The sequence below is a fragment of the Eublepharis macularius genome, chromosome 1, assembly GCF_028583425.1.
Source record: "Eublepharis macularius isolate TG4126 chromosome 1, MPM_Emac_v1.0, whole genome shotgun sequence".
NCBI lineage: Eukaryota > Metazoa > Chordata > Lepidosauria > Squamata > Eublepharidae > Eublepharis > Eublepharis macularius.
This window is the reverse complement of record NC_072790.1, coordinates 83,667,427-83,690,130: the sequence shown is the minus strand read 5'-3', so window position 1 is coordinate 83,690,130 and position 22,704 is coordinate 83,667,427. Positions and strand designations below refer to the sequence as shown.

At 41.5% G+C, this 22,704-nt stretch overlaps 1 protein-coding gene across 4 annotated transcripts in view; it reads left to right on the top strand.

The window, feature by feature from the left end:
* Positions 1–1,266: 1,266 nt before the first annotated feature.
* The window catches only part of MAP3K7 (mitogen-activated protein kinase kinase kinase 7), a 46,439-nt gene continuing 25,001 nt past the window's right edge, over positions 1,267–22,704 (top strand). For all 4 annotated transcript variants that reach the window (XM_054974406.1, XM_054974400.1, XM_054974396.1 and 1 more), the window contains exons 1-11: positions 1,267–1,934; positions 6,296–6,406; positions 8,710–8,775; positions 9,144–9,189; positions 10,056–10,194; positions 11,412–11,536; positions 13,174–13,302; positions 14,325–14,455; positions 20,145–20,226; positions 20,911–21,062; positions 22,119–22,278. In XM_054974406.1, the coding sequence (XP_054830381.1) occupies positions 1,845–1,934; positions 6,296–6,406; positions 8,710–8,775; positions 9,144–9,189; positions 10,056–10,194; positions 11,412–11,536; positions 13,174–13,302; positions 14,325–14,455; positions 20,145–20,226; positions 20,911–21,062; positions 22,119–22,278 (1,231 nt within the window). In that variant the 5' untranslated portion in view covers positions 1,267–1,844. The remainder of the gene's footprint in view (positions 1,935–6,295; positions 6,407–8,709; positions 8,776–9,143; positions 9,190–10,055; positions 10,195–11,411; positions 11,537–13,173; positions 13,303–14,324; positions 14,456–20,144; positions 20,227–20,910; positions 21,063–22,118; positions 22,279–22,704) is intronic.

Below are 22,704 nucleotides of genomic sequence, written 5' to 3'. Positions count from 1 at the left end.
TGAAAATGCTCACAGAATAGCACAAAACAGGCCAGAATGGGCACTAAAGAAATGCTAGTACTACAAAAAATCAGCAAGAAACATTAAAGACACTGGACAGCAATATTTAGATATGAAAACACTGAACTGTCATGCTTTTATTAACCCTTTCACTGCCAGGGCAAGGGTTAATAAAAGCTTGATATTTACGTTTTCATTTCTAAAATCTTGTTCTGCTGTGCCCAATTAGAAGTATTGTTTTTTGTGGTAGTAGCATTTCTTAGTGCCCGTTCCAGACTGTTCGGTGTTGTTCCAGGAACATTTTGGCAGGAAAAGGATTAATAAAAGCATGCCTGTTCAGTGTTTTCATTTTCAAAATCTTATTCTCCAGTGTCTTTAATACTTCCCATGTTTTTTTGTGGTACTAGCATTCCTTTAGTGCCCATTCTGTGGTGTTCCAGGAGCATTTGCGCAGGGAAAGGGTTAATAAAAGCATGATATTTCCATGTTTTCATTTCTAAAATATTGTTCTCCAGTGTCTTTAACACATCCCACTGTTTTTTTGTCGTATCACTATTTGTTTACTGCCCATACCAGCCCTTCCGATCTGTTCCAGCTTTTACCTGGTCCTGAGAAACTGCCCTATCTTTGGGTTGCTATCTCCTCCAATTTGGTTACCTTACCTTCGGCAGACCAGAATTCAAACAGTGAAGCGTTTTCAAGCCAGTGTTGAAAGAAAGCATCCATTCTCCCATTGCTGCCTGTCATGCAACTGTTCAAGGCATCGGAGCTCCACCTGGGGTCAGAGATACCTTTTCCCCCCTTAGAGATAGTTTCACGTAAGTAGCCCTGTTGGTCTGCAGGACTGAGTCCAGTGGCATCTCAGAGATCAACAAGATATCCTGGGTATGAGCTTTCCAGAGTCACAGCTGTATGTGAAAAAGGTAGCTCTGAGACTCCAAGGCGCATACACTGAAAATCGTGTTGGTCTCTAAGATGCCACTGGACTGAAACTCTGCTCATATGTTTTCCTTCTTTCTCTGTCCCTTGCATGTGCCTGCTAATGAACAAGGTTAGTTAAACGTTGGCTCGCCATCTTCCTGGCCCTTAGCTAGCAGAGGAAAACGGCCTCAATCCGCGAGGCTTTCGACGGCGGCAGGCACAGCGCCCTGCCACCCATTCCCCTGGCGGCCTCTGGGAGGCGGCAAAGTAGGCAGGCGACACCCGGCTGGAGAGCTCCGGAAAAAGGGAGGCGGCGAAAGGCGGAAGGAAAGAGGAGGAGCAGCTGGTACTACTATTATTGCTGCTGCCAGGCCATGGCCCTGGTTGGGCTGCCTCAGTAGCTGCTGCTCAAGGAGAGCCCGCGAGGGAGTCTCCCGGCTTCTCCCTTCCTCCGCAGCGTCCCAATGCCAGCCGCGGCGAATGCCGCTGCTTTGCCGAGGGTCGAGCTCTGAGCGGCTCTCTTCGTTCCTGCTCATTCACCCCCCTCTCCTCTACTGGGGGGTGCGCGGCCGCCGACGCAAGTCCCAGGCTCTGAGCAGGCGGAGGCCGCGGCCTGCAGACGCAAAGAGAGGAGCGAGGCGCAGGATGTCGAGCCGTGCCCCTGCGGGCTGGGCTTTGAGGCGGGTCCAATAAAGCCCGGGCGGAAGAGCCTCGTATGAGGCCTTTCCGTGCCTCAGGGGGCAACCCCGCCAGACCCTCCTCTCCCTGCTGCTGTTGAGCAGGGGAGGGCCGGAGGAGCAGTTTAGCTCGGATTCACCCCCAGCATCGCCCTGCCCCGGGTCTTTTCCCCTTCCCCTGTACCAGGCTTTCCCCCTTCTCCCACGTACGTACACACGGACCCATACTCCTTGGCAAGTGAAGGGATGTCTTCTGCTAGTTCCGCTGACATGATCGAAACCTCTCCAGTACTCAACTTCGAAGAAATTGACTACAAAGAGATTGAGGTGGAAGAGGTGAGTCCTGAACTGATGGGGGGGCAACACCTAGGTAGTCTTGGGGGGGGCGTGGGGAGGGATGCAGGGAAGGGAGCCTAAATATATTTGCTAAATATATGTGGCTGGATCCTAAATATGTTTACTCAAAAGACATCGCACCTTCCCCCTTGCTTCAACGGACTTAATCTTTCATAGGGTTGCAGACTTGGGATCCGCAGATAAAACTCATCAGCAGTGCCATGCAAATCATATCCTGAGGCTTAATTTCGAAGAGGTGCTGGGGCTCACACCCTTAGGCGTAGCGTGCGGGGGGGGGGCGGTCGCCCCTGGTGCAAAATTTTGAGGGGGTGCCTGGTCCGTGGCTCCCCCCCCCCAGGAGAGCCCCTTTGCGGCTGCCGCCTGCCCGTCCCTTTGCTGGTGCTGCTGGGCGCCCAGACAGGCTGGGAGGCGGGCCGCCTCGCTGGTTGCCTTCCCGCCCCTTCGCCAGGCACCTTGACAGGCGGGGTGAGGAGGCAAGCGGGGAAGCAGGCTGCCTCGCCACTCGCCTTGCTGGCGCTGCCAGGCACTCCGACAGGTGGGTAATTGGGGAGGCCGGCGGCCTACTGTTCCCCTTCCCACCCCTTCCCTGGTGCTGCCCGGTGCCCTGTGGCACAGAAGGCGGTGGGGAGGCGAGCGGGGAAGCAGGCCCCCTTGTCACTTGCCTTGCCGGCGCTACCAGGTGCTGTGACAGGCAGGTAAGTGGGGATGTGGGCGGCCTACCACTTGCCTTCCCACCCCTTCCCTGGTGCTGCAGGGCGCCCCGTGGCACGGAAGGCGGTGGGGAGGCGAGCGGGGAAGTGGGCTTCCTCGCTGCTCACCTTCCTGCTGATTTGCTGGTGCTGTTGGCCGCCCCGACAGTGCAGGGGAGGCGAGCGGGGCCGCTTCTGTAAGGCAGGGAAGCAGGGAGGCAAGCGGGAAGGTGGGCCGCCTCGCCGCTTGCCATCTCACCCCTTCACCGGCGCTGCCAGACGCCCCAACAGGCGGGGAAGCGGGGAGGCAAGTAGGAATGCAGGCCACCTCAACGCTCGCCTTCCCACTGCTTCACCAGCAGTGCAGAAGGTGGTGGGGAGGTGAGCGGGGAAGCAGGCCGCCATATTGCTTGCCTTGCCGGTGCTACCAAGCGCCCTGACAGGCAGAGAGGCAGGCCGCCTCGCCGCTCGCCTTCCTGCCCCTTCGCTGGCACTGCCGGGCATCCCAGCAGCACGGAAGGTGGTGGGGAGGAGAGTGAGGAAGAGGGCTGCCTCATCACTCACCTTTCTGCCCCTTCACTGGTGCTGCCAGGCCCCCCAATGCTCGGAAGGCAGTGGGGAGGCCAGCAGGGAAGCAGGCTGCCTCGCCGCTCACCTTCCTGCCACTTCACCAGCACTGCTGGGTGCTGTGTTAGGTAGTGGGGAAGCGAGCTGCTTCGCCACTCGCCTTGCTGGTTCTGCCCAGCACCCTGACAGGCGGGCAAGCAGGAAGGTGGGCCACCTCACCACTAGCCTTACCACCCTTTTGCTGGCACTGCCGGGTGCCCCGGCAGTGCGGACGGCACGCTGACAGGCAGCGAAGTGGGAAGGTGGGTCGCCTCACCGCTCACCTTCCCGCCACTTCTCCGCGGTGCTGAAGGCAGTGGGGAGGTGAGCAGGGAAGCGGGTTGCCTCGCCACTCACCTTGCTGATGTTGCCAGATACCCCGACAGGCAGTGAAGTGGGGAGGCGAGCCGCCTCATTGCTCGCCTTCCCGCCCCTTAGCTAGCAGTGCCAGGCGCCCCAGCAGTGCGGAAGGCGGTGGGGAAGCGGGTTTCCTTGCCACTCGCCTTCCCGCCGCTTTGCCCCGCGGTGCGGAAGGTGGTGGGGAAGCGAGCGGGTAAGCAGGCTGCCTCGCTGCTCACCTTGCCAGCATTGCCAGGTGCCCTGACAGGCAGAGAAGTGGGGAGGCAAGCAGGGAGGTGGTCTGCCTTGCCACTCAGCATCTCGCCCCTTTTGCGGCGCTGCCAGGCGCCCCGGCAGGGAAGCAGGGAGGCAAGCGGGAAGGCAGGCCGCCTCGCTGCTCACCTTCCCGCCCCTTCGCTGGCGGCCGGGTGGGCTGAAGGCGGTGGGGAGGCAAGTGGGAAGGCCCAGGTGAGGGAGGGGGGTGCCCATGTGATGATGTCATTGAAGTGACATCATCAAGCAAGGCTTTGCGTGCCCCTGGTGGGGGAGGAAAACCGCCTCCTGCCCCAGGCGGCTGTAGACCATGCTATGCCACTGCTCACACCTACTTGGAAGTTGTTTCTCCCCGCCATGCCCCCATGTATTTGTACTTATTCATTGCTGTGAGAGAGGCTTTTGGAACGTGATCAAAGTGCTTTTTTTCCATAAGTACCCAAACTTGATTTTTTTTAGTTGTGGTTTTTAAGATACTATTGCCAAACTCTGTTGATCCTTGGATTACATTAAGGTCTGAGATTTCTACAAGGGATCTCAATACATGCACACAACAAACTACTTCCCATTTAATGGAAGATTCAATATTTTTGCAATTTAAATATTAAAGACTTAATTTTTTTAAAGTTGCCGTATTTGAAGTCCCAAGTGCATTTTGTGCTCTCTTATATCTTGAGAAAGGGAAGGGAGTACATCTTAGGGTCCAATGGATATAACTGACCTAGATCCTCTCCACTGTAAATGTTTTAAGACTGCTTCATTCATAGTGTATGTCCTGCATGGAGAAGAAAGCACTGTGTGTAAATTTTTGCATGCGACAATCCTGTTTTTGTGTAATATGCATATATATGCTGGGGAGCTGATTAATCACAGCTTTCCAGTATATGTACTGAACGTGCACATGACTTGTCACACATGATAATGTACACAGGAGTTTCATACATTCTGTGAATGAAAAACATGATCCATGAAGTGGCTCTGGAGAGTCTGGACTGATCTGGTATCTCTGATTTTCAACCACTTCTCAGTTTATGAAGAAAGAATGAGTTTCTGTGGATGTAAACGTGCATAGAATTGCTGACTTCTATAAAGCAGCTCACTGTGCCACCTCAGAGATTTCTTGGGGTGATTTCCCATTGAAGGGGCATCAGTCAACTGAGTGAATAGTTCTGCCAGGTTTTTACACTGTGCAGATGAACTTTTTTTCGATCAGAGTAGGTGATACTGTCACAGTGGAGGTGACCAACTTGACCAGAGAAAATTCAGGATGGCCGTTTTGGCTTTTTAGTTATGCATATCTTAACATTTACCCTGTATGGTTGCTTGCAATTATTCCTATTAGGCAGATTCAAATTGAGGCTGTGGTTAGCAGCCTCAATTTGAACCCTGGGCTTCTTAAAACTAGGAGGAAAATAATACACACCACCCAATTACTTTGCTTCTGTGTCCAAAGCAGACCATAGTATTTGAGAGTTAAGACTACAACAAATGCTTCTTAGTTCAGGGAGACCATTTCTCTCCCTACAAATGGCTTGTACCATGTTTTGAAGGAGGCAGAAAGAAAAAAATAGTCTCTTAATCCTGTAGCATAATGTATTATAAACATAAATATGAATGGTATTGTAAGTTATTTAAATTCAGTCAGGGCATCCAGTCAGGGAAGTTTGTATGTCTGTTTCTGGGCCAGAAGTTGTGCCGTAAGATTGGTATATAACACTGAGGAAAATGTTTATTAAGAGCAGCACAGTATATTGAGCAAACTTTTGCATGCAAATGTTGTCTTTATCATCCAACAGTTGCCAGAGTTTGTTTTCTGCCAACAAGAGCTTGATGTCTCTTAAGCCTCGATTGTATATTGTTCTGACTGAACATATCCCCTCAACTCAGTAAATTACTTACCAAACAGAATCTGCATGTTATATATAGTATCCATTCCCTTATATTATTCTCTAGTGTTACCAAGAAATGCAGTATTTGATTATGAAAACAGGAACATGGATAAAATTTAGTCCAACTCTTACGGTATTCCCTAATGCAGCTCTTTAATTTCTCTGAAGTAAGTGAATAGTTGTTATGGAGGAAGGTGGGATATCTGCATGTAGGATAGTTGATGATATAAAATGGTCAGTTTTGCCGGGCACAAAGCCTATCTCTTTCCCCTGTGGGCAGCAATGGGACCCATTGAGTTGCAATCATATCTGTCATGTGAGAGGAAGAGGAGGAACCATAGTTTTAACTCATGTGGGGTCTACATACTGAACATTTTGACTGGGTGTTGGTCTGTGTTCGGTTTAGCATATTGCAAATTATACACACCTACGTTAGAACCTAAAAGGTGTGATTTGACTGTTTCCTTTCACACTAACAATAAAATAATGTTTTGCGCTCATGTAAATGGTTTTTGAGATATAAGTTATGCTTGTGTTGATTCAGGTTGTTGGAAGAGGAGCCTTTGGAGTGGTTTGCAAAGCAAAATGGCGAGAAAAAGATGTGGCCATTAAACAAATAGAAAGTGAATCTGAACGAAAAGCCTTCATTGTAGAGGTACATTTTTCTTTACTTTTTTAAAAATGCTGGCAAATTTCCAGATTTTCTGTTTAATTCAGAATAATAGTATTTAGGTTGTGTGAGAGTTTTAGACAGTTCCATGCCCTTCGCTTATTTTTTGGGGGTGATTTAACTATTGTAAGGCACTCTACATAGGTCTGCTCTTGAAGTCAGCCCAAAGACTCCAGTTAGTACAGAATGCTGCAGCTCCATTATTATCAGGAGCTAGATCGGGCATGCACACTAACCCATTCTGCAGTCACTCTGTTGGCTGCCTATCAGCTACTGGGTTCAGTTCAAAGTTTTGATTATCATGTACAAAGCCCTGTTCTGTCTTGGACCCTCATCTCTGCAGGGCTGCCTCTATCCCTATGCCCTGCCACAACTGCTTCACTCATCTGAGCAGAGATTTATGCAGGTGCCACCCTGCGAATGGGCAAAATCAAGTACTGCCCATACATACGTATTCTCTATTGTAGATCCCACTTTATAGAATGGCCTGCTTGATGTAGTTAGGAAGGCTCCCTCTTTCCTGGCTTTCTGCAAACTGAAAAACTGAGTTCAGGAGGGTTTTTATGCACAGATAGGTGGGTTGTGCTATAAGAAATGGTTCAGGAAGGTGCTTTATAAAGGAAAAGGGGGTGGATTATACCACTGTATATAGGACATATCAGTGTGCTGCACATTCATGATATGCTGTGCTCACTCAGATTTTGGTAATCCTTTTCTTAGTACGTTGCTTCTTCAGTATCTCCTCATATTGTTCTATGCTATACTTATTATATGTCTCTTTGTATGTACTGTTGTAAGCTTATCCTGTGTAATCTCTCTCAATGAGAGAGACTCTTCATGAGAAAGGTGAACTATAAATACATTAAGTAAATAAATAAGGGCTAGATGGTTAGGGTTCTGTGAGAGAGGGCGAAAAGCAACTGGGGAACTCTCATTAAAATCCAACCCAAGATTTGTATATGTGGACATAATAGGACAGACACATAAAATCCAACATGCATAAACATTAACAGAATGACCAAAGCCCAAGATAGCATCTAGGAATTGGCCACACGGTTTGGTCTATGAATATGTGCATTTCGTACATATATGGCCAACTCAAGCACTAGCGTGACCTGTGCCCAGTGGCCTCAGAGGCAGGAAATATATGCTGGGCAGGTGAGAAAAGAAGGTATACTCTCTGTCCTCACATAACACAAAGTGTGGGTGTTTGTGCTGGGTCTCTGTTAGTGACAAGAGGGCTGTAGAGAATGTTACCACCTGCTTATAAGATACTGAATAAATAATCAGAAATTAAGATGTGTTTGTGATACGCTATGCATGGGAGCGCTGAGTCATCTATCCTATTTTATAGGAAGTGAGGAGTCTTTTAAATATTTTCTGTTTACTCACAAAAGAAATCTTTTAACAAAGGTATTATGGTGTCAAAAAGTACCATACAAAACCACAAACTATTTTAGAATTTCATAAAATGAAGTTTTAAATATATTTACAAATTTTGTTCCAATCAAAGGACTTTCCTTCCAAATAAGCATGTTTGGAAGCCAGAACTTCCTAAGTATTAGCTGGCTGAAGTATTATTAAGTTCCATGCAGTATTAGCCTTCCGAGTCATATCCAGTGTTAGGTTTATGTAATTTTTATTTGCTTATCCTAAAGACATAATAAAGAGTAAGTTTATTATTTATTACATGAAAAGGATCTGCGTATTCATAATGTATTCTTTATTAGATTCATGTCATTGTGCATACCAAGGGTCATTGTAGCAGTGTTCCACTGAAAAGTTGCACTTGAAGAGGGAAAGGACAGTGGTCATTGTTTCAGTCATTTTTAATTAAAGGCCATCATAGAATAGAATGTTGTTGTTATATGCAAAGTCCAGCAGCAGCTAAAGTAGAGAATCATAGTAGATTACAACTCTTTTTCCAGACTCATGTGGTAGAGACTGCCATCAAGTCGTAGCTGACTTATGGTGACCCCTGGTGGGGTTTTCATGGCAAGAGAGTAACAGAGGTGGTTTGCCGTCGCCTGTCTCTGCAACCTTGGTCTTCGTTGGAGGTCTCCATCCAGTCACTAACCAATACTGAGCCAGCTTAACTTCCAAGAGCTGACGAGATCAGGCTTACCTGATCTCTCCGGGTCAGGGCTTCCAGACCCATACCAAATCTTACATAATGGCATACTAGTTTTGTACCTTTTTATAGATTATAATATATATGAAAAAGATTAAATAACAGACCATTATATCCAAGTATTTGGTCTTTAATATTCTGATTCTTGTTATTCCAGCTTCGACAGTTGTCACGTGTGAACCATCCTAATATTGTCAAGTTATACGGAGCTTGTCTGAACCCAGTAAGTTGTACTTTTTTTGGCTTTTGAGATCACAGTATGATTTTGGCTGTGGGGCTCAAAGTCATGCCAGTCAGTTTACCAATGTTCTTTAAATTGGAGGTTTGTACTTAAAAAAATCACTTTCTGGAAAAAATCTGATTAAGAAATGTATAAGTTTAGCTCTAATTAAGTGAAAACAACAGAACCTTGCAGAGAGAGGTCGTTTAATTGCAAACATTACCCTGACACTTTTATTTGCTCTAAAATGGTACTTCTGTTTTGGCTATTTTTGTGTAGTATGCTACCTGTGAACACTTTAAAAAATTTAAAGAAAATGTGTATTATAAAATCTGAGTTTTTCTCCCTTAGAATGTTCTTTCTCTACTCAGGTATGTCTTGTTATGGAATATGCTGAGGGAGGCTCTCTCTATAATGGTGAGTATTTCTTAAATCACTTGGAGTCTTTTCCCAAAATGGGAGGTTGCACTTATTTTATGTACTTAGAAAAATGTTAAGCTATCAGTCAAGGGAACCTGTCCAAGGCAGCTTACAAAATTTGCAGATTTACTCTGTCAGATCTGACTTGTAAAAACAGAGTGTTGATGTGTGGCAAATTCCAGTGTTCTAATATAAGGTTATGCCAAGTATTCTGGTTAGCTTCAATTAACTGAAATCCTTATAACTAATGTTCTATACACCCATTCAGATGGCCAGGTTGTCCAACCAATGAGTTAAGTTGAGGTGAGCTGTGATAAAATAACCGTGTGATTCTTTCACCATAAGTGCACATTTCACAGCTAGATCATCATTTATCATGTTTTCATAAAGCTGCCGAAAGAATACTGTGAGTGGCTGAATTGCAAATGTAAGTGGAATTGTTCTGATGGTAAGCAACAGTTTGTCTCTTTACCACAAACACTGAACAGATCATATATGTTGAGTGTCATTTTTCAGTTCTTAATGCTTTGGAAGCAGAACTATTCTCAGAAAAAGTAAGCTTTTTAATTTCACGTAAGTGGTGCACTTTGTAAGAGCATGGGCCTTATTTTGTCTCTAGTGTTGCTATCTATCACTTGTTTGCACTGAAAACAGAGCAGTTTTGTTACTTCGATTACCGTTCTTTTGGCCTCACATGGACTCAGATGACTTTCCAGTTCAGAAACCCTTTAGAAGGATTAGAACAAAGAAACAGTTTCTGTTATGTATTTCACGTACTGCCCCCAAAAGTAGCGTTGCCATCATTATATCTACTGTGCAATGTGCAATAAAGTTTTTTTTTAGTTTGTATCTTTGTTTTCCAGTCCTTCATGGTGCTGAGCCTCTGCCTTACTACACTGCTGCACATGCAATGAGTTGGTGTTTACAGTGTTCACAAGGAGTAGCATATCTTCACAGCATGAAACCGAAGGCTCTTATTCACAGGGACTTAAAACCACCAAAGTACGTTTTCAGAAGTTAGATAAGCCTCTTCCCTAAAAATTGTCATGTAGGAGGTCTTGTAACTTATTTTCTGCCACTTAGAGAGCACTTTTATGTATGGTATCTCCTTTTAGATGGGATGTAAGCAATTTCAGTATATGATAATACGGTGTGCATCAGTGTGTTCAGTTAAAATATTCAGTGCTGGGGATATAAAGTATGTGCCTTTACAACATTATGGGACTGAATTTTTAAGAACATCATTTATTGGCAGTATGGTAATGAAATGGCAGACTTTTAAAATAAAACATAATACTAGTTATGCAGGGATTCCTCTAATAGTTCTTGCCTCTGGCTTGTGCTTGGTAAAAGCTCAGAACAGTAGAATATCTAATAAAAGAATATCCTGTCAAGATTTCTCTGTTTTGTAGAAATACTGCTATAAAGTGGGTTGGGGGGGGGTTGGTTGTTGTTGTTGTTGCTTAAATGGAAGTCTATCTAAAATGTAGCTAAATGACACTGTAAACAATAAAAGTTTGATTTTAAAATATATCTATATATGGGTGTTAAAAATATAATTAATAAAGCTGTTCAATGCTAAACTGTATATAAAACCATCTCCTTGTCACATTCTAGTATGGCCAAAAATGGAACCAAGGTGAAGCTACACAGATGAAAAAGCATAAGTCAGAGTGCATTCTGCATATCTCCCATTACAATGCATAAGGCAATGTAAAGGGTAGTAATCAGCAAGGCTGGGATATGAGAGAGTCAAAACCTGGTTCCTTTAAATGCTGAAGATACACTGAAGGGTATAAGGGTGGTTTATGTATAAGTACATGGCTGCCATTCAAACCTTATATGGGAAAGTGCTTATGTAGTTCCAGTATGGTAGTGGAATAAAACCTCCCTTCCTTCCATCGATACCAATTAGCCTCCAAAAGCAGGAACGTGGTGCAATTTTCTCTTTCCTTCATCAGACCTCCCTTCTTTTACACTCCTGCCCATTGCAATCTGTGTTGTTTTGTTAGTTACAAATTAAGATGAAGAGTAGAATGTTGTTAATCACCCATATTCTTTAATAAGTTTTTTCTGTTTACATTTGTACATAGCTCTGAAAACCTTTGTATGTTTAAGCCAGAACTATCTTAAATAATTGTCTAAACTTCTTACTGTTTTTAGTGTATAACTACTCTCATATAATTTTAAACCTGTTAAACTTTTTTTTTCCTTAACAGTTTGCTCTTGGTGGCAGGGGGGACAGTTTTAAAAATCTGTGATTTTGGTACAGCTTGTGATATTCAGACACACATGACCAACAATAAGGGAAGTGCTGCTTGGATGGCTCCAGAAGTTTTTGAAGGTAATAAAGTAATGATGAAATCTATATATTATAAACACAAGTGTCCTGACTGACTCCAGCCCAAACCCCTAGACCTACAAACATGAAATTTGGGGAGAACATTCCTCTCCTGATGTAAACACACACACCAAGAAGGGATTTTAAGAAATTAACCCCCTAAGGGAGAAAAAGGGAGTAAAATGTGTTTTCCCAAAGGGATACAGCTTCCCTGTGTGGCTGGCAGCCTCCCACCTGCTTGTGCTCCCCTCTCTCTGATTGATCAGCTATGGAACTCGGTGTTCTGAGGTAGAAATCAGGTAAAGGAAACTGCAGACAGTTGAAGAAAGGCGGTAGCTGGATAGTAGTTATATACCGTAGTGAAGCACGGGTATCAAGCTAGTTTAATATAATATTACTACTGTGCATTGTGCAAGTATTATTGTTTTATTTTTATGATAAATTCCATGGTGGAATTTTGTTTCGAAGCACAAATACTATCATGCAAAGGATGCTTCGTAACATACTTAGAACCATACCTTTTTCCTCTTTAAAATGTATGTATGAGGTAAGATGTGTGATGGCCATGCCTAGGGCCTGGTCATCACACATGGTTATTTATAAAGCTGTTTGCACTTGAGGCTCACCTGGTGCCATTTCTGTTCAGGCACCAGATATCCTCCGTCAGCTGCACTGGTTACCAATTGAGTACCGGGTCCGGTTCAAGGTTTTGGTGTTGACCTATAAAGGCCTATGTGGACTGGGCCCAGCATACCTTCGGGACCACCTCTCCCCATATGTTCCCTGGAGGTCACTTCGATCAGCCACTAAGCACTTGCTGATGGTCCCTGGCCCCAGGGAGGTCCGCCTGGCCTCTACCAGAGCCAGGGCCTTTTCAGTCCTGGCTCCGACCTGTTGGAACTCTCTGTCTGAGGAAACTAGGGCCCGGCAGGATTTGTTATCTTTGTTAGGCCTGCAAGACTGAGATGTTCCACCAGGCATTTGGTGGCGGCTAGGCTGTCCCATACCACTGAAGACCTTCTACCACCCATGCAGGAAAATGCTATATTTTAATATTTTATACGCGCCAATTTTAATTGTTTATGAAATAATGTTTTAATGTTTTTATAATGTTTTTACTGTTTTAAACTGTTGTTAAACTGCCCTGAGCCTGTCTGACGGGGAGAGCGGTCTAGAAATGTGATAAAATAAATAAATAAAACTTTGTTGTTAGCAGAAGAGCCTGGGTTCTGCTTGGGTTTTTTCCCCTTCTGGATTGTGTCCCATTCATCCATGCTTATTTTAAAGACTGAAATCACTACAATATATTTTAGGTTTTAATGCTTAAATTACTACTGGGGACAGGTTAGTTGCTGTAGATGTACTTAACTATTTTAAAAATGTCAACATACTTCATAATGGTCACATTTAATGTATTTGTAAGCTTCTTTGTACACTGGAAAAAGTGAGATGTGAATGAATACAGCCATCAAACTTTCAAAATGCAATTGAAAACCATTTAGTACAAAGTAAATGTGATTTACTGTGACACCAATGAATTAACTAATTCCAAAAAGGGAAGTTTCTAGTTCTGTCATTTTTATAGTGTTCAATGAATGCAGCAACAAAAACCACACACTGTATCAACAATCTTTTTCCAGGTAGCAATTACAGTGAAAAATGTGATGTATTCAGTTGGGGTATTATTCTTTGGGAAGTGATAACTCGTAGAAAACCTTTTGATGAGATTGGTGGTCCTGCTTTTCGAATCATGTGGGCAGTTCATAATGGTAAGTTGAAATTTTTTGAGATAGTTGAGAAGTATTTCTGGATATTCTCCTACCCACCCACCTATACATGTGGAAGTCCTATGTTATTAGCAAATTAGGCAACCAAGTGAGAAGTAGATTATCCATCAGAGGTGAAACTGTGGCAGGATTTGCCCCCTATCCACACTATTCTTTTTGCTGCTTAAAAACAGTTTCTCTATCCTGCCCCATCTATACATGATTGAGGGGAAAATGTGTTTAAAAACATGTACTGTTCTAATATCTAGTTTGGCCATCATTCAGAATGCAAGCAGTGCTCATATATCTGTAGGTTTAGACTTTGCCATGTATGCTAAAAGGTTAATAATTTTATTTGATATCCATCTTTAACGTGAACATTATTGTATTTGCTCAGAAGTAGTTTTATGCCAGAATAATAATTTGCAATTTAAACAGGGTTTTAAAAAGGAAACAGATTGCTACTTTAGAATGCTTAAAATTTCTGAGACTTTGGCATGGTCCAGCATAGAAAAGTAATCTTCTATGTGATGCTTGGTTTCTGGTTCTGTATTATAATAAACATGTGTTATGCTTGTGTCCTTCATCCATAGGCTGGGAAAGTAATGTTTGAATATTTTACAGGAGTGCTTGAGGAGTAATTTGGCAATCTAAAAGCACAGGTAAATATTTCACTGAGCGTTTAGAGGATACATAACATTTTCCTCATGTTAAAGTGCCTTTGCCATTCAGAATTCATTTTCCACTCCATAAACTGGCCATTGTTTTGCAGCATAACATTGCAAAGAGATAAAGTAATTCCTACATTCGCTCCTGTGAAATCTTCCAATATGCAGGGCATAGAGATGAAAGAGTATAGACAAAGCAGCATTTGTTTTTCTGAATTATCAAGCATTATCAATTCAGTGCAGATGAGACTTTGTAACAGATTTCAGAAATAAATATAATTCTTTAAACTGTATTAAATATTTATATGACACATTTTAAAAAAAATAAATAACTATTTTGTATTCTTTGGCTTATAGGTACTCGGCCACCACTAATTAAAAATTTACCGAAGCCCATTGAGAGTTTGATGACTCGTTGTTGGTCAAAAGATCCCTCGCAACGACCTTCCATGGAGGAAATTGTCAAAATAATGACACATTTGATGCAGGTATAACTTTTAATTTTAGATATGTCAGACTGCTATAATAGACCCAAAAATTAGCTCCTAGAGGCAAAAGAAAGTATACAAGACATGGAAAGTACTGGGTGGCGGGACAAGACAAATGTTTTTTTTTTAAGATTTTTATTGGGTGAGTAAAATTTAATATTACAAATTTTTTAATTAATACCCTCATTTCCATATTCCCCCACCCTTTACCCTCCCCCCTTATTAACTATTAACTTGGCATAAGGGAAGGGAGGGCGATCTTTACAAGAGGAGAAAATATTAAGTTAGAAACATACTGTAATTGTTAATTTGATATTAGATCTTTTATAGTTTAACATATAATATCTATTTTAGTAGCATATTAGAATGGATAAGAAAAGAAAAAGAGATATAAATAGTAGATTTAGACAGCGGTTTGGAAAACTGTTGGAAGTCTGAGATAAAGGGACAAGACAAATGTGAAAGAGTAAAATCTGAATAATATGTGAATAATAAAGCAAGAAAAAGATCAGAAGGGCTAAGCAGTCAGAGGTACTGAAAAGATTTGCTTTCTACTGCATAATAAATAGTTGTTAAAAAGAACCTTGTTGGCAATTGTATGAAGCAGAGTTTCTAAGGCAGAATTAGGCAAGAGAGAAAGACAGAGAGGGTTCTTTTCAGTTGCAAGGCAAATGACAGTTAGAAAATGGGGGAGGGGTGAATACCTAAAGAAGATGGAGTTATATATTGTACCAGCTGCCCATTTATTGTCAGGGACTGAGTGTATGTGTTATGTGCCATCAAATCTGACCTACGGCGACCTTATGAATGAAAGATCTCCAAAACATCCTATCATTAACAGACTTGCTCAGGTCTTGCAAACAAGGAGGTAGCTTCTTTTATTGAATCAACCTATGTTGTTTTGGGTCTTCTTTTCCTATTGCCTTCAATTTTTCCTAGCATTATTGACTTTTCCAGAGAGCCTTCTCATCATGTGACCAAAATACAGTAGTCTCAATTTTATCATTTTAGCTTCTAGGGGAAATTCAGGCTAGGTTTGTGCTAGGACCCACTTATGTAATCCGCCCTGAGCCCGCTTGCGGGGAGTGCAGAATAGAAATCCAATGAAATAAATTTGTCTTTTTGGCTTTCCACAGTATCTTCAAAACTCTCCTCCAGCACCACATTTCAAATGAGTCAATTTTCTTCCTGTCAGCTTTCTTGATTGTCCAACTTTCACATTGATATGTAGTAATGGGGAATACCATCATTTCGATTATCTTGATCTTAGTCCCCAGAGAGACATCAACATCTTTAAGGATCTTTTCTAGTTCTCTCACAGCTGCTTTTCCAAGTCTCAATCTTCTTCTGATTTCTTGGTTGTAGTCTCCTTTTTGGTTAATTATTGAGCCAAGGAACAGAAAATCTTTTAACAATTTCAATTTCCTCATTGTCTACTTTAAAATTGTATAATTCCTCAGTAGTTATTACTTTTGTCATCTTGTTCAGCTGTAATCCTACTTTGGCAATTTCTCCTTTAACCTTCATCAGTAGTCGTTTCAAGTCTTCACTGTTTTCTGCCAGTAACATGGTGTCATCTGCATATCTCCAAGTATTAATGTTCCGCCAATTTTCACTCCATCTTATTCTACATCTAATCTAATTTTCCTTATGATAAACTCTGCATAGAGGTTGAACAGGTAGGGAGATAATATGCATCCTTGTCTGACACCTTTGCAAATTGGAAACCATTCTGTTTCCTCATATTCTGTCCTAACAGTAGGCTCTTGACCAGAGTACAGGTTTCGCATCAAAACAATTGAATGTTGTGGCACCTCCCTTTTTTTAACACAATCCATAGCTTTTTCATGATCCACACAGTCAAAAGCTTTGCTGTAATCTACAAAACATAGGCTAATTTTCTTCTGAAATAGCCATCATAAATTTGCAATGTGATCTCTAATGCCTCTTCCATTTCTGAATCCAGCTTCTGGCATTTCTCATTCCATATATGGTAAGAGTCTTTGCCGTAGAATTTTGAGCATCACTTTGCTTGCATGGGAAATTAATGTGATCGTCTGATAGTCACTGCACTCTTTGGCATCCCCTTTTTTTTGGAATTGGAATATAAACTGAGTGTTTCCAAACTGTGGATCATTGTTTTGTTTTCCATATTTATTGACAGATTCTTGTTAAGATTAAGGACTCAATTTCTGTAGCTTGAAATAGCTCAGTTCGTATTCCATCTACTCCAGGTGCTTTGTTTCTCCCAATTGCTTTGAGTGCAGTCTTTACTTCACTTTCTAAGATTTGATTGTTCGTCAGAAGATTCTTCTTCAAAGGTATGTGTCATCCTTCAGTCTCTTCTGTATAGTTTTTCAGTTTGTTTCCATCTTTTCTTTATTTTGTCCTGATCAGATACTGTATTTCCGTGCTGATCTTTCAGCATCTCGAGACATGGCTTGAATTTCCCTTCAATTTCCCAGATCTTGTAGAACAGATCTCTTGTTCTTCCTTTTTTATTGTTGTTTTCTATTTCATTGCACTGGTTGTTATAATAGATTTCTTTGTCTCTACATGCAAATAGCTGAAAAGCTGCATTTAGAATTATATTTCTGTCACCTTTTGCTTCTTGTCTGTCTTTAGCAATTTTGAGAGTTTCCTCAGTCATCCATTTAGGCTTCTCTTTTCTTTTGGCTACAGAAATAGCCTTTGCACATTCTTCCTTGATAGTATCTCTGGTTTCAGCCCATAATTCTTCTGGTTCACGATCAGTTAAACTTAGTATTGCAAAGTTCTTTAAATTCTTCAGGAATATTATTTAGATTGTATTTTGGCAGTATGTTTCTTTTAGTGTTTCTCTTCAGCTTTATTCTAATTTTTGATAATAGCAATTCATGATCTGTATCACAATCAGCTCCTGGTCTTGTTTTAGCAGAGACAATAGAGCTTCTCCATCTTCTGCTTCCAATTATGTAATCTGTTTGGTTCCTTTACTGGTCACCCGGTGATTTGCACGTCTACCATCGTCTCTTTGGTTGCCTGAAACATGTGTTGGCAATGAACAGGTTGTTGGCTTCACAGAATTCTAAGAGTCACTCTCCTGCTTCATTTTGTGTTCCAAGTCCAAATTTTCTAACAATGTTTGATTCTGCTTTGTCTCCTACTTTTGCGTTCCAGTCACTTATGATTATCAGCATGTTTAGGTGTATGCTCAATTTCTCCTTGGACACTTGCATAAAAGTTTTCAATTTCTTCCTCCCCAGCATCTGTAGTTGAGGCATAAACTTGCATGGAGGTTACGTTAACAAGGCCTTCCATGAAATCTAATTAATATTAATCGGTCAGGCATTGTGTTGTAGCTCTTGACTGCTTGTGCTATATTTCACCACACTGTTGAGTTTGTCATTTCCACAGTAAAACATTTTGTGGTTTTCTGGCTGAAAATGTCCTGAGTTGGTCCAGGGACTAGCCAATGAAAAAATTTCTCGCCCATCTTAAAACAGTGACATTAGTTGCTGCTTTGTTTCACAGTCTAATTTAAGGTGCTGGTTATGACTTTTAAAGCCTTTCATTGACTAGAACCCATATATCTAAAGGACTGTCTCTTCCCATATGTTTATTTGCTCCAACTATGGTCTTCAGGCTTTATCTACTGGCTGTTCCCCTACTTAGGCTATGACTTTTCCATTGTAGCTTCCATTTTGTTGAATGAACTCCTGAGGAAGTAAGGGTAGTGCCATCATTTAAAATCTTTAGGAGGCACTGCAAGGTCATTTTATTTCCTAGGAACATTCAGGGTGGCTAAGAGCCACCATGGACCACTAAACACTGATTCCATTTTTAGTTTTTATTTATGTTATTTTATTTAATATATATATTGCCTTTCCACCATATTTAGTATTTGAGGTGGTTTACAGCATACATATAAAAACACTGTTAAAATAATATAAATTCATCTGGCCCCATGTGAGTAGAATAATAATTGTCCATCACCCTAACTTGGATGGCGCAGGCTAGTGTGATCTCATCGCATCTCAGAAACTAAGCAGGGTTGACCCTGTTTAGTACTTGGATGGGAGACTACCAAGGAACTCCAGGGTTGCTATGCGGAGGCAGGCAATGGCAAGCCACCTCTGTTCGTCTCTTGCCTTTAAAACCCTATAAGTTGGTTACAACTTGACAGCAATTTACAGACACACATTCATAGTCTTGAAACCGATTGTGCTGCTGAACAAAATCCCACTTAAAATTTAAAAAATCACATTTCTTGTCAAAAGTAAAATTTCAGGTAGTTATGAATAGGCAAATGGTTTGCCATTGTCTGCCACTGAGTAGCAACTCTAGACTTGCTTGGTCATCTCCCATCCAAGTACTAATGAAAGCTTACTCTGCTTAGCTTCAAGATCAGGCTAGCCTGGGATATCCAGGCCAAGGCCTGTGAAGGATAGGTAAATGGAAATCTCTCTCTTTGCCTTTCATCTTAACAAATAAATTAATAATGCTGACTGTTACTTGGATTCCAGTATCCATCAGCAGCAGGTACTGACAGATGAAAATTATCCCAGTACCCCCTTCTGTCCAGCAGTCTTTACCCCTGGAAACATGATTTCTGGAGTTGCAGGACTTGTGTAGACAAAAAGCCATATGACCATAGAGGAAGAAAGGAGACAAAATTGCCACTTCACTCACCTCAGCAATGCTGCAGTTGTAGAAGAGAGGGAAATGGGCAAAAATTCCCTTTTCTCCTCACCATATTTCCCCTCCCCCAACCTGTGTGGTTTTTCATCCACATAGATCTCATAATCCCAAGAATTATGTTCCTGGGGTGGAGGAAGGAGGACTCCAGATAATATCCATGGACTTTTCACTCACAGTTGGATCCAACTCACTAGATCCAAATAAATTTAAAACAATAAACTGTAGAAATACTGACATTTCCCCTCTTGAGAGGTTCATCTCTGTGAGCTAATGGTAATCCAGTTACTACACTTTCCCATAGACATTGGAAATATCCATGTTGTGATCCAGAGATGTCTTTCACAGGACAATAGTGGACCATTCTTGCAACACATTTTCAGTGCAATCCTAAACAAAGTTGCTCCAGTCTAAACCCATTGAAATCAATAGGCTTAGACTGGAATAACTCTGTTTAGGATTGTATTGTTTGTTCTGCTTTCAGGAAACATAGTGGAAATGGTGCTGGCACACAAGCCTAGAATTGTTAACAGAAATTACTATCAAATAATGTTACAGTTTGTTGAAGTGGTTAAGAGCGATGGGACTCTAATCTGGAGAACCACTTTTGATTCCCCTCCCCTGTCCTCTCCTTGAAGCCAGCTGGGTGACCTTGGGTCAGTCACAGCTCTTCAGAGCTCTCTCAGCCTCAGCCACTTCACAGGGTGATTGTTGTGGGGATAATAACAACATACTTTGTAAACGACTCTGAGTGGGCATTAAGTTGTCCTGATGGGTGGTATATTAATCGAATGTTGTTACAGAAATTGTTTTAATTGAACAGTTACCCTTATATTTATCTTGAGAAATAAAATGAAGATGCAAGTTTTTAGGGAAGCTTTTGAAAAGTTACCTCAAGTTTCTGTAATGACTGTGTGGGATACACAGGCCATGGTGTGTCTTTTCTTGCTCTGTCCTGGTGACTGGGATAAAATGTTCACTGCTCAAGATTTCCACTTTTGCCTCTTTGCAGTATTTTCCAGGAGCTGATGAACCTCTGCAGTATCCTTGTCAGTATTCTGATGAAGGCCAAAGCAACTCTGCCACTAGTACAGGTATATAAGTTGTTAATGATGATGATGATGATGGTGCATAATTTAAAACTGATATGCTTTAGCCTCAGTCTTGTCAGTCAATGAAAAAGAGTGCTATAAAAACATAATTTAACAATTATTAAATGCAGTAGGGTGCAGCATTGTCTTTGAATACCGTGAAGGCAAGTTATTTCTTTTCTGTTTTTCAATTACAATGAAATGACCATTATGCATAATATTTAGAAATAAACTGGTACGATGGGGTTGCAACTAACTAGGGAAGCGTTAACAATAAGTTGTTTCAGCATGTAGAAGGAATGTAAACTCTCCTTTCCATAGTTTCATTATGATAACTTCACCATCCTACAAAATCCATTTCACTTAAAAGTTATTATGAAATGCTTTCCTACAATATGTAAGTCTCTTAAATGTTGAAGATTTGCATCTATCTGCCCACCTGGTATCCATCAAAAAACTTTATCTTGTTTCCAAACAAAATGCCTTTATCAGTGATTTATTTTAAAAAATTGAATTTGATTTTCAAATGTTAAGGTAAATCTGCTTTAGCGCATATGTTATAGCCACAGTGCGGTCTAATGGGTATTTTTTAATGTTTCTAAAACCAAGAGGCAATAGAATGTAATAAACAACAAAAGAAATTCAGATCTGACCTCAATTGAAGTAAGATACTCCTGATATTTATAGGTTCGTTCATGGATATGACTTCTACAAACACGAGTAACAAGAGTGATGCTAACATGGAACCAAATGATTTTCAAGGAACTGCTACTAATGATACTATTAAACGCCTAGAATCAAAATTGGCCCAACAAATGAAAAATTCAGCAAAGCAGTCGGTAAGAATGTACATAGAATGTTAAGGAAGCTCACTTTAGATATGCATTAGAAATCAAATCGTAAGACATTCCTAACCTTTCAATGATACTAACAGTACAATTGTGGCAATCAGCCCCAAAGTCCCACTTATTCTCCAGGCCTGTGAACCAATCCTGGTGATTTAGGTCTCATGCCAATCCCAGAGACACTGAGGACCCCTGTCTTGGGGGGAAAGTAATCAAACTTCCCCTCAGCGTTTGTGTTTAGTTAACTAAGGCTTAACTCAGAATTGAGGGACAGGGGGAGTATAACTTCTGGAGAGTGAATTGAGAGCTAGCTTTACATTCCATACTGATTATTCCACACAAAACCTTTACTGTGTTACACCTTATTTTCTGTAGAGATGTTCCATCTGCATCTTGCCTGTCAAGTCAAAATAGCTGTGTGAAAGAGGTTGTGCTTACCTCACAATTAAGTACCATATTATTCTTTCAGGGTCACAGATAAGAACCCTTTTAGAGAACACAAAGCTTACAAACTATCAGCCAAGTTTGTGTCTCTTTTACGTTGTGGGCGACTGAGGCGGTTTACACAAATAAAAGAAAGGACCAGAGAGAGAGTGAGATTTTGACAACCATAAATCCAGAGAGCATTCCCCTCAGAAGTCTCCCCCCTCTCTTCACTTCCGCCCATCTTCTCCTTGTTGTCACCGTACAATCCTATGCAGAGTTACTTCAGTATAAACTGATTTATTTTTCTGGATTTTAGGTTGGAATAATTCTGCGTAGGGTTGCAATGTAAAAATAGCTCAATTTTGGTTTCTAAAACATTTGAAAATCCTTAGGGATATTTGCTGAAAGCTTGTGATGAAAATATGATGTGTTTATAAAACCTAGCACATAGTATTTTTAAAAATCATGATTGCAAACAGTTTTTAGAAAATTAGATCCATGTCTTAAATCATTTATTAAAGATACAAAAGAAAGTTAAAAACCCCCAAAGTATCATCATAGAACACACTTTCCATCTGTTTCAAGAATTAGATTTTTAATGATTCTAAAACACATTTTCAACAGGGAGAACCTGGCCGCTTGAGTTTACCTCCATCTCGTGGCAGCAGCGTGGAAAGTCTGTCAGATGTTCGCGGACGACAACAGTCCACCCTTGTTGCAGGAGAAGGCAAGCGAATGAGTGCCGATATGTCTGAAATAGAAGCAAGAATAGCTGCTAGCACAGGTAAAAATAAAACTATTAAATATGCGGTGAAAATAAGATAGATGTAAATAAGAACTGAAAATGAAAGAAACTTGTACAACCATACAAAAGCTTTTAGGTTTCCTTTTAAGAAAATAGTAAGGAATAGTAAGATTGTGTTACCTACAGAGGACTGCAAGTGGAATGGACTTTTCATGCCTTCCCCTACCTGCTACTACATTTGGCACACTCTGAAAAGTGTCTCCTGGAGACTCACCAAAGTGGAGTGGGATGGGCCTCTACAGTGGTAAGAATGGACAAAAATTGCACCTTTCCCATTCTGCTTTCAGTAGGACTTAGTATTCAGTCAAGATACACTGGTAATTTCCTGTTTCTATCTGTGTCCTATTTCAACACACCCCAAATTAAAAACTCTAAACATTTGAGGCACTATTCAGTTTTTTCCAT